Source organism: Scardinius erythrophthalmus (genome assembly GCF_964197995.2).
Source record: "Scardinius erythrophthalmus genome assembly, chromosome: 6".
Classification (NCBI taxonomy): Eukaryota; Metazoa; Chordata; class Actinopteri; order Cypriniformes; family Leuciscidae; genus Scardinius; species Scardinius erythrophthalmus.
The window spans coordinates 21,555,546-21,568,384 of NC_138226.1; the positions used below are offsets into that span (position 1 = coordinate 21,555,546).

Sequence of the window (12,839 nt, forward strand, 5' to 3'; positions counted from 1 at the left end):
AACACTAAATCAGCATATTAGAATGATTTCTGAAGGATCATGTGACAACGAAGACTGGAGAAATGGCTGCAGAAATGATTTAGACAGGAATACATTAGACTTTCAAATATATTAAAATAGATAATAGTTCACAATAGCCAACTGTTTTTACTTTCTTTTTGTTCAAATAAGTGCAGCCTTTGTGAGCATAACAAACGGCAGTGTTAGTTAAAACAGTTTCATGTTACAACCAGACTGTTAAATTGATCACATCACAGTCCTGGGAATTGACTACATCTGCGTTTCTTTAGGCTTTTGTCATAGCTCTGCAGAAAATCCTGTTTCCTTAGCAGCATTTGTCTCTTTGGAGCGTTGGAGCGCGCGGCGCGTCCTCGCGCGCTGGAATGCGAGCTGATGCTCGGGGCGGTCTCGCGCTGCGCTCATCACACAAGTATGTGGATGTTTCACAGACTCCAAAGCGAAACGGTTCAAGCGGTTTATTCCTCAGCGCTGCGAGCAGAGGATGCACCTCTCGCCTTCAGCTTTACAAATAACTCATCTTTATCACAACCCGAGGAGCACCGAAGACAACTTAAACACTTTGCACAGAGAACTGGAATCTTTCTCTCTTACTGTAACATCATGGACAGACTGCAGTCTCGAGGTCACCCGGTTGATGTTCAGCGGCGGTGAATGAAGATGAGGTTCAGTAAACGATAGCTCATGATGGATCACCATCACGATATGAAATGTAAAATAGTTGTGGTCGGGGACACTCAGTGTGGGAAGACGTCTTTGTTAAATGTGTTTGCCAAAGACTCCTTTCCAGAGGTTTGTAGAGAAAAGTCGCCAATAAATATTTATGTTAATTTGATCTTTAATGTCATTTGTGTCGTGAGTGTAACATTTATTGAACGTTTTAGCCATGAGTTGGACATTTTGTTTGGTTAAATATTAAACTTTGGATCTTTCTCTTGCAGAACTATGTTCCTACAGTGTTTGAGAACTACACAGCCAGTTTTGAGGTGGACACATTGAGAGTTGAGCTCAGTCTTTGGGATACTTCAGGTAAGAGAAGGAAAAGCAATTTGATGTTGTTTTTATCCAAGCCTCGATCCACATACATGGACATAGCCTATGAATTTATTGGTCTTCAGAAGGGCGTTGTGGGATATGTGATGTGTTTTCTATACCATGTCCCCATAAACCTCCCTCTATTTTTGGTGGACTGGAGACTGGATGAGGACCACAGATATTCTTGTCAGACTGATGTATGATTCATCACTTATGATATAATTCATTAATAAAAAAATTGAATATGTGATGATGGGGTTAAAGAAGAAAAGTGAGTGCTATGAGCACTTTTATATTTTATTAATGTACACTTTTAGGTTTTGGATTTGGTTCAGGTTTTTCTTCTCAAAAACAACGTTTGATATCTTGGGTTATGCAGTCCAGTTTAATAAGCTCTTCATGTTGCACTGCCAGCATATTAGATTGATTCCCTCTTAAGAGCCCTGGTTTTCTGAAGAAATGAAAAATAAAAAGTGTTGTGGAGCTTAAAAAGCTTCTTCAATGGAATCAAGCTGTAAAACTGTGTTTGGTTTTAAGTGGAAGCTTTATTTTTGCCCATGATGTTCTCACAGCAGACTCACTCTTGTCTCCCACACTTCTCGAATGACTCAGATGAATGTTGTTAATGTTAGGTAATACTATCTCAAAATAAACTACACATATGTGGTATAGCATTTCTTTGCAAATAATGCTTGCTTTAAACAGATGTTTATATATTTATCAAATCTGAACTGACAGTTATCATCTTTTCCTTCCTCATGTTTTTTGCGAGCAACCCATGACTCGCCATGGACAGACATTTCAAAATGAGACCTTTAAATATTTCAGTAATGATGGCTAATGATCTGAGGTTTGAACTCATTTCAAGCTCTACAAACTTTCTAGAACAGATTCAACACTCACCTCCCAGAATAGCACTGTAACCTAATTTGCTGCGCTTGAAACATGGATACATGTTCTGTGTTCCTATGTAGAGGGACAGTGACTTGCACAGGGACCCCCATAGAAAACCAACCAGTATCAGTCCAACCAGTTCAGAATGTCCTAAGAAGACTTTACTCACAGCGACACTGAATAAATAAATGGATAGAGAATTATTCGCTTTTGACTTTTAATTATTTGAATTGAATTATATACTCTTTTACTGTTCAATGACGGTAGTAATAGTGTTTGTAGTTTATGGGGACGTTGTTCTTCAAACTGGATGCTATATGAATATATATAAAGAAAAGATTATTCCTAAATTATGTTTTTCTATGACAGATGTGCATGGTTCTGGCATTGTAAAGAGAGAAAAACATAAATTAAAACAAAAATGAGAAATGTTGTCTTTGGCAACTAGCTGAAAATGACTAAAACTGAAATAAAAATAAAATAAAGCTAAATAAAAATATTTTAACTACTAACTATTTAATAATTTAACTAACAAGTGACAAAACATAACATTACTAAATAACCTACTATAATAGTATATACATCATACTAAAATAAGACTGATTTGTATACTGTTGAACTTTGAAAGATTGTGATATAAATAACATTTCATTGCGATACATATGGAATAAATCTAATAGCAATATACCATCTTAAAACAATTCAGTTGCATAAATATCATGCTAACATGCTGTGTTCATTGTTTAACTTGCCAGTTTTTCCATTGCACTGTCAGGTTATTGTTCAGATTATTACTTATTCATTTATGTAATAATAAGTAATCATTTATTTATTAGTACAGTGTTTTGGTGTCTATTTGCAGGGTCTCCGTACTATGACAACGTGCGCCCCCTCTCTTATCCGGACGCTGATGCAGTTCTCATCTGTTTTGATATCGGTCGACCAGAGACTCTGGAGAACGTGCTAAGGAAGGTACGCTGATTTTCAAGACATTTGTTCATCGGTGCGGATGGTTTATAAACCGTTGTAGCTCTCCTGAACTGTTTTTTTGGGGGATATTCTCACAATCCCTGTCTTTGTGGTGATGAGAACAAAAGTCCAGACATCTGAGACAAGAGTCCAATGAATGAGAGAGGGAATGTGTGGGAGGGCTTTGATCCTTTGACTATCACATGAGGGGGAGAACGACAACCAATAAGAGTTGTTTACGTTGGGCCTCAGAATCATAGAGCCTTTGTGCCGCAGAATGCCTTGTAACCTCTGATGTCATTGGGAGACAAGAGGTTTTAAGAGAGCAAGAATTAGCCACCCGTTTTGGGGCTTCATTGGTTTTCCCACTGACTCTCTCTGAGCGAGGTGGTCTGTGCAACTCTACACTGATGTCATCGGGTGATTCTAGGTGAACTACTAGAGAACATTACGCTCTAGACAAATGCCCATTTCACCCATGTCGGGGTCCTCCACTGACTAGAAGTAGGGATGATAATTAAAACGAAAGTGTTTTAATAACTGGTCATGAAGATATATCATGCAATCACAGATTTGTAGACATAGACATCCTGGGATAACAAAATCGCTGGAGGGTTTATAAACAATGTGGAAAGGAATTTGTGGTGCTCTCATTTTCAAAATAAACAGCCGAATCGTATTAGACAGATAAAAGATTACTTAAAGGGTACATAACATGCACAGTTTCACCTAATCTCATGTTAATCTTGAGTACATAGAGTAGTAGTGCATCTTTAATATCTCCAAAAAGTGTTTAGTTTCATTATATTTATTAAAGAAAAATACAGCTTTCCGATTCTCTCCGGAAAAAGCCGAGCTCCTGGAGGCGGAGCTATAGAGTCAAGCGGTAGTGCTTGATTTCCAGCAAAATACAGAAATCTGATCCAATTGTACTTACATGAATGAGGTCTTTTATCACTGGGACTGCTCCACGTTTTAATAGCAAACGATTTGCAAATCCAGCGTCGACCTGGGCCTTGTTAATAAAACATTCGTCACTGAAATGGCCAGAACACACAACCGCACTTGGTACACTCCGTTGCTGCCCCGGAAAAACAAACTGCATCCACTGTTCCTGTAACACTGGGTTCTTTGGAAAGCTGAACACGGTAAGCTTTCCCTCACATCCAAAAACACACTTTTTTGGAGACATTCTTGAACAAATCCTATGCAGCGCTGGCTGCCGATGATTTCCTGTTGAAGCGCGTTGATGTGCGCGGTCTCGCTCTCCTCTGGTCGACGTGCACGCGGGCGCGCTTTTCCGGGAGAAATGCTCATATAAGGAGTTCCACTCTCATCTACGTCATTAGATCCACGATCGAAAAAAAACTGCCGAAACTTGTACCAACCCGGAAGTAAGATTTTCGGCACAGAAATTCTCCGTTATTCGTCCAAAATATATTTTTTAAACTTTGCCCATGTTTAGCATGAGAATCCATCTCTTTAACACTGCAAACAACTCTGAATACATGAAACACCATTGTACCCCCCCTTTAAAATTAATAATATTATATTCTTGTCTTTCAAAGGAATTTTAGGTTTTGTTTTCTTAGTTTTTCTAATCTTAGTTTTTCTAATAATAGTTATATAAATCATATTACAATAAATATTTAAATAATATTTAAAAAAAAAATTATATTTCATATATTTTTCAGTTTTTGTTTTAATTCTAGTCATTTTGTTGTGTGCTTTTATTAGTGTTTATTTATTTCAGTTTTACTTCAACTTCAACTTATTTTATTTAAGTTAGTTGCCAACATTTCAAATTTTCGTTTAGGTTTTTCATTTAATATTTATATGATTTATGTTTGTCAAAAGTCTAACACCATGTTTTTTAAATCCTTTAGTGGAAAGGGGAAATTGAGGAGTTCTGTCCCAATACTAAAGTACTTTTGGTTGGATGCAAGTCAGACCTACGTGCAGATCTGGCCACGTTTGTGCAGCTGTCCAATGACATTCCTTCATCCTATGACCAGGTGAGTTTTAAACATTTTTTTATAGCTATAATCAAAATAGAACAAATGAAAATTAACATTCAATTTTAAAAGCTTGTACTACAAATAATGCAATTACGTATCTTCAACCTAAGACACCTAGGTGGTGGATAGTGAAACTTGTTGCATTTTTAACCTGGGCTATATAATAAAATGCATACAGTTCCATATTAATGTATTTACAGACTTTGTTATGATGCTTAATCAGCTTGCAAAACCACTAAAATAATCATTATTGAGGCCACTTGAAACATTGACCACGATACATTTGGCTAAACTTTAGCTTAAACTTTATATTGTAATTTGACCCCTGAATTAGATGATCATAGCCTGGTTAAAACCAGACCGTTCTCAGTAGTAACTGAGTTATGGTCTGGCAAAGCTTCTTTAACCCTTGTGCATCCTTGAGGACATTTTTGTCCTTTTCAGTTTTGTTTTTTTGATCACTTTGCCTGTGTTAATGCTAACTGCATAAAATTTGGCACGGGTGTGTATTTTTATTGGAATTTTACTATTTCATCACCATTTACTTTAAAAAATCTATTTTGCACTATTTACACAAAATACTTCCTCTCAGCGCCTTTTGGACAAAAATGTCCCCATTGAAACCCATTAAAACTGCATTTTTTAATCCCTGTGCCGTTTAACTATAAAATGATGCAATCTTTTTTAATGGGCTTTCATTCTGTTGGCAAGGCTTCAAAATTGACATTTTTACAATTTTGTATCAGATGGTGCCATTTTTTCAGGTTAGCCCTATAAAGCAAATACTTGCTTTATTCCTGTTTTCTGCTTCGGCATATTATAGAGCTAACTAGATAAATTATGCAACGATAATTGTGTGGGTTTGTTGGTATGGATGTCTAAGTGTGGTTGGTATGTGTGTTATAAAAAAAAATGTGTTTGTGTGCATGTGTGTGCTTGTAATATTTGAGAGAGAAAAACTCAACTGCAAATCGAAAATCCAATCACTGTGTTCACCAGTTGAGTTTTGCTGGCATCCAATGGGGAAAGTCTGGTACTGCGCCCAAACAAAATCTTACTGAAAGCTCATTTTTTTAGATATCATCCTCAAATTCGGAACACAACCTGTTTAGATTTATGGCTTTGAATTTATATCAGTTTTAGAGTTCCAAATGTTTCATAAAATATATATTGTATATAAAATATTGATTATAATGTTCATAAATATTTTTCATAAACTTAAACTTCTATAACATTTTTTTGGTTGCACTTTTTTCAATTTTTTCACTTCAACAACAATCTGCCAAGTGTCTTCTTTAAAATGAGACCAAACTTAAGTATTTGCTCCCAAGCATAACATTTTTATGAGAGTTTTTTGACTTGGACATTTTTGTCCCTTTTGGACCTATGTGTAAGTTTTTTTTTTTTTTATGTTAACTGCATTAATTTTGGCACAGGTGTCTATTTTTATTGTAATTTTACTATTTCACCCCCATTTCATTTGAAAAAAAAATGTTGCACTAGTTACACAAAATACTTATTTATATTTTATATTTAATATTGATTATAATGTTCATAAATTTTTTTCATAAACTTAAACTTCTATAACATTTTTTTGGTTGCACTTTTTTCACTTTCATAACAATCTGCCAAGGGTCTTCTTTAAAATGAGACCAAACTTAAGTATTTGCTCCCAAGCATAACATTTTTATGAGAGTTTTTTGACATGGACATTTTTGTCCCTTTTGGACCTATGAGTAAGTTTTGTTTTTTTTGTTACTGTTAACTCCATGAATTTTGAACTATTATAGAGCCAGTTGGATAAATTATGCAATGATAATTGTGTGGGTGTGTTGGTATGGATGTCAGAGTGTGGTTGGTATGTGTGTTATAAAAAAAAAAGTGTTTGTGTGCATGTGTGTGTTTGTAGTATTGAGAGAGAAAAACTCAACTGCAAATAACAAAGCCAATCGCAGTGTTCACCAGTTGAGTTTTGCTGGGATCCAATGGGGACAGTCTGGTACTGCGCCCAAACAAAATCTTACTGAAAGCTCATTTTTTGAGATATCAACCTCAAATTTGGAACACAACTTACTTAGATTTATGGCTTTGATTTTCTAGCCGTTTTAGAGTTCCACTTGTTTCATAAAATATATATTTTATATAAAATAATATTCATAAATAATTTTCATAAACTTAAACCTATATAACTTTTTTTTTGGATTTACTTATAAAAAAAAAATTAACTTCAGCAATAATCTGCCAAGGGTATTCTTTAAAATGATACCAAAGTTAAGTCTGTGCTCCCAAGCTTCAACTTTTTATGACAGTTTTTTGACATGGACATTTTTGTCCTCTTTGGACCTATGAGTTACTTTTTTGAATTGATGCACAAGGCAAGGGTTAATAACTCAATTCCAAAGGGGAATTGTCACCAACGGACGTCGCTCAAATGCCTCTGGGCGCAATTGGATAGACCTAAAACCAATCAGAGCGATCTTCATCGTGTAAAGCCATATGCTGCGTCCCAATTCGCCTAAGTTACACCACGCCATAAAAGTATGTAACGTTACTCTTTTTGTGAAGAAAATGTATTTACTTTTGAATGTGTAGCAAAAAAGTAGGCAAGCTTTGGGACATACTACTTCGTCATCTTTATCGGACGGATCTGTCGCGTGCATCCTGTCACGTAAACTGCCCTGTCAATCATCTTGTCACAGTTAAAATCCTCTATTAAATCTAATTTAATTTCCTACCGTTTCGGAGAGAAATGTAGTAGCACGTTCATCTGCCAGTGGGTCTTTCATGGAGACTGTCCTCATGTGTTTGCAATTTGAATATAATAATGCATTTAAAAGTTGGTGTGCTTCACCAACGGAGTGGACGTCGCTCAAATGCCTCTGGGCGCAATTGGATAGACCTAAAACCAATCAGAGCGATCGTCATTTTGTAAAGCCCGCCTCAACGTTTCTGATTGGTGCCGCGATTTCGACGGCATGGAAATGGACTTGAATAAGCTCTTTGCCAGACTACTTGCAGAGCAAATCTAAATTTGCCGGAAGTTGTCTGGGTTTTCCCAGGCTAAGATGATCAGAAATTATTTTAACATTAAACTGTCTATCAGCTTTCATTTTTGACTTCTTGTGTCTTTTAGGGCTCAAACATGGCCAAGCAGATCTCTGCCCCTTACATCGAGTGCTCAGCGCAGCAGTCTGAGAACAGCGTGAGGGACATTTTTCACATAGCCACACTGGCCTGCATCAGTAAAAGCAACAAGAATGTGAAGCGCATGAAGTCCAGCAGAGCCACCAAGAGGAGCTCGCACGTATCTAGGCCTGAGCTGGGATCAGTGTCATGTCTACACAAGACCAAGACAAAAACCTGCACAGTCATGTGATTTCAGAAGCCATTTCATCTGCATGCATTCATTCTCTTATCAGGATTCCTTCTAGAAGTCCATTGAGGAAATTAACTGAAGGGAGATATTTTGCACTTCACTAGCATTCACAATATGTACCGGTGAACTGAGTGAGCGACATGTATTAATGATTATGCATTCTATTCTCCCCTATTTAAAAGCACCTCAGAACATTTTAGCCTTCATAATAAACCTAAAGCAGGGAAAACATCTGTTCCTATACTGCCAAATGAGCACTTGTGACTTTGTAGAAGCCGTCCAAAGAAGAATTTCCTCTGGATTTTGTTGTGTCATAATTCAGTGCAATGACCCACAGTTTATGCACGTAACTAACTTGCTGGATTAACATGTGGTCAGTGCTGCTAACCTCAACCTATTAGATCTGACATCACCACAAAGTGTCAAATAATGTCACAGATATACATTGTAAGTAGTTTTTTTCTATTTGAGATATTAATGAGGCAATAAATTAAGCATACCTGCCGCAAGCAGTTGTGTCAATGACAATTTATGTCATATGCAAACACATTCCAAACACTATTTAAAAAAGCCTAAAAACTTTTCTAAAATCCTTTATGTATTCAGATTTACAAGGTTTGCCTGTATTCTTTCTTTAAAAGAATTTGCATGGCAACCATTATAATATTTTATATCATGACTTTACCAGTGTTGTTGAATGTCTCTTGATCATTCAGCTGAAAAAAAAAGTGTTTTGTGCTGTTCTAAGAGATGATAATTACTCTGTGAAGTGAAGCAAAATTACAAAACTTATTATGGATCTTTCCCCAAAACAGCCTCATACACAAATGATACACTATTTACACTAAAATAAATAAATAAAAAGTGTTTGCATGAATAAAAAAAAAAGCTTTTGACATTTTAACATTTTAAAATGTTACAAGTGTTACATTAAAATAGAAAAAAGGTTTGTAACTGCATTTATGTGAATTAATCCACAATTTCCTATAAAGCATTCTATAAGTATTATTTCCATTAGTGTAATCTTTATTTATTTTTGTGACCAAAAGCAAGTTTATAATGTATTTACTGATTCATTTAAATCACAATTGTGAAATAAATCACGCGCTGTGATTTATTTATTTATTTAAATGTAAGCTACCCAAAAGGTCCATTGTCTGGCAAAATGAGTGATTCCTATTCTATTCTATTCTATTCTATTCTATTCTATTCTATTCTATTCTATTCTATTCTATTCTATTCTATTCTATTCTAGCGCATTCAGTTTGGTCCAACACTACCATCTGCTGGGCATAATTGGAAATTCTGGTAAATTGGAAAAAAAACATAAAAATACTGTACTAAAAATACTGTAAAATATATATATTTTTAATTATTTTTTTTAAGTAGCCTATACTGGAATCTATCCATCACATGTATCCAGTTGAGAATGTAGATTAAGGAGTCAAACTGTAAATCCTCTAGAATATAATTTTAGCAAGGAGGGGGAATGCAACCGGATGATTGTTCAGAGCTTGCAAAAATTTGTTTTATGATAAATTTATTTTTATGTTGGGATATAAAAAAGGAAAACATGTTAAAAATCATAATCATAGAATTCAAACTCACACATTCCTTTTGAACTCTCTTCCAGATGGTTTTCATGCCGTTAACTTTATCAGCTAGACGTGCACTGTGAAGATCTAAAGTGTCAGACTGAACATGAAAATCTAGTTTTATTTGTCGTGATAAAAGTGGAGCAGGAAATGACAAATAGGAAGGAATGTTTCAGTTTAGGGCATCAGTGGAGTCTCCTTTATCTAAACAGACTGGGTGGCCGAAACTTAAAGATTTTAAATGTTTTTATCAGATTTTCAAAATGTAAGATACCACAAACTATGCATGACGGTAAGTTTAAAATGGGCCTGGCCTCGCCTAAAATGTATGCGAGAGTAGGTGGCTGCAGTGAGGGGAGGAGTGAAAAAAGTGCAAGCAAGCTGGACAAGTTCTCTCTTATCTAGTGGATCAGACACCTCAAAGGCGGATCTCGCGGGATTCACTCATGTACGGTGTTGCTAATAAACTAGATGTAATTTAAGTTTTGTTGCTTTTATATGAAAATTAATATGATCAAAAAGACACCAAAGGTAGACTTGTTATTTAATTCCAGACGTGTTTATCATTTTTGCTTTAATACAGACATGTTTTTAAATATTTTTTGAAATATGAAAACAATCACTTCCATAGAGAGATATCACTGTCAAACAGATTAGGAAGATTCACACATAATTTATTCACATAAAAAAATGATATAAGAGTTTTAAAATCAAACATTTTAAAAGAGAACAATACATCACAGTTGTTTAAACCAATGAACATTAAGCTGTGCCGCCAGCAAGTCGTTTTCCATCGTGCTTGTGATCAGCGCAGTCGGTAGAGAGCAACTGTGTTTAACTGCAGAATCCGACACGTCCGCCTCACCGTTGCGAGGGGTTTTTGTTCCCTATCAGCCGCTCACTTTCAACGTAACGTCGATGTGACGACGTAATTGTGATCACTTTAAGGAACCTTATCAACTTTGAGTGTCTACAGACCGAGCCAATGACTGTTGGCGTGCGTGAATGGCGTCATGTGTCACGTGCCCGCAGAGCGGGTATAAACAGGAAGCAAGCGCACGCACACATTGTCTTTCACTTCGGAGCCCAGAGGTTGTTACTTCAGTGCTGCAAGAAGAGACTCTGTATCGGTGGGTGTTCCTTGAGTTTATTAACTTATTATAGCCACGGCTACCCCTGGGTGCCTCAGCGTGGGAAGAGTTTTTATTTTCTCTTTTTTATTTTCAACTAAAAGAGCAACACAAGCCTGACCCTGCGTCCTTTTCAGGATGTCATTTCGCTTGTGCGTTTCTGGGTGCGGTCGTTCCCTGGCGCCAGCAGACGGCCACAATAGTTGCCTCTCATGTTTGGGCATTCAGCATGCTGAGGCAGCTTTTGTGAATAGTTCATGTTCCCATTGCGGGAATATGACTATGGCCGCGTTAAGATCGAGATTCGCTTACCTCAAGGGAGGTGCAGTCCCCTTGCCTATGCCCCGATCTAGTGTCTATTCTGCACTGGCACACAGCTGGCAGCAGGGTCTACGCAAATATGCGTTTCCCCCAGTGAGCCTTCTTGCACAGACCCTGGGCAAAGTCAGGGAGGAAGAGGAGCAGGTCTTGCTCGTTGCGCCGTATTGGCCCAAACGGACCTGGTTCCCGGAACTAGTGCTCCTCGCGACAGCCCCTCTCTGGCCCATTCCTTTGAGGGAGGACCTACTCTCTCAGAAACGGGGCACCCAATGGCACCCGCATCCTCTGGAAAATCCATGTCTGGTCCCTGGACGGGACGTGGAGGTTCTAGGTGACCTACCTCAAGCGGTAGTTGATACCATCACTTCCGCTAGAGCCCCCTCTATGTGTTGAAGTGGAACCCGTTCGTTGAGTGGTGTTCTTCTCACGAGAAGAACCCCCGAACTTGCTCGATCAGAGCCGTGATTTCCATCCTGCAAGATGGGTTGGAGCGAAGGCTGTCTCCCTCCACCCTTAAAGTGATGTTGCCGTTATCGCTGTTGCTGGGAAAGCACGACCTGATCGCCAGGTTCCTGAGAGGGGCAAGGAGACTAAATCCACCTCGCCCGCTCTCTATAACCTCTTGGCATTTGTCTCAGGTCCTTTCGGCACTTCAGAGACCACCCTTTGAGCCCTTGCAATCAGCTGAGTTAAATATTCTGTCCTGTAAGACAGTACTCCTGGTTGCATTGGCCTCCATCAAGAGGGTAGGGGACCTGCATGCATTTTTGGTTGACGAATCGTGCCTAGAATTCGGCCCGGCTAACTCTCACGTGATCCTGAGACCACAACCCGGATAAGTGCCCAAGGTTCCTACCACTCCCTTCCGGGACCATGTAGTAAACCTGCAAGCGCTGCCTTCGGAGGAGGCAGACCCAGCCCTGGCTTTTCTCTGTCCCGTTCGTGCTCTGCGTCTGTACGTGGACAGAACGCAAAGCCTCAGGACCTCAGATCAGTTCTTCAACTGTTACGGAGGCCAGCAGAAGGGAAAGGCTGTCTCCAAGCAGTGGATTGCCCAGTGGATAGTGGATGCCATCGCCTTGGCTTACAAAGCCCAAGGCGTGCCCTGCCCGCCCGGGTTGAGAGCCCACTTCACTAGGAGTGCCGCTTCTTCCTGGGCGCTGGCACACGGTGCCTCGCTGACAGACATCTGTAGAGCTGTGGGCTGGGCGACACCTAGCAAGTTCGCTAGGTTTAATAGCCTACGTGTTGAGCCGGTTTCTTCCTGTGTGCTCGCTTCAACCAGCCAGTAACACCGAAGTTCCTGCTCTAGTGTCAGCTTGCTGCGCCACTCCCCTCCACATGGAGTGGATACGTGCGCTTTTTTGCTTCAGTCGAGTTCCCCACTCAGGTGAACCCTGTGAGTTCCTCCGCACCCCTTCGGCGGTCGGACGTTGCGGAGCGTCCAACGCCAGGCCTAGTGCTCGTATGCTTGTGTAACTTG

The 12,839-nt window shown here is 38.6% G+C and overlaps 1 protein-coding gene across 1 annotated transcript; it reads left to right on the forward strand.

The window, feature by feature from the left end:
• The first annotated feature begins 424 nt into the window (after positions 1-424).
• rnd3b (Rho family GTPase 3b) lies at positions 425-9,320 on the forward strand. The gene is made up of 5 exons (XM_081367451.1): positions 425-810; positions 960-1,047; positions 2,810-2,919; positions 4,803-4,931; positions 8,068-9,320. The coding sequence occupies exons 1-5, from the start codon at positions 703-705 to the stop codon at positions 8,308-8,310; spliced, it is 678 nt and encodes a 225-aa protein (XP_081223577.1). The 5' UTR covers positions 425-702; the 3' UTR covers positions 8,311-9,320.
• The last annotated feature ends 3,519 nt before the right edge of the window (positions 9,321-12,839 follow it).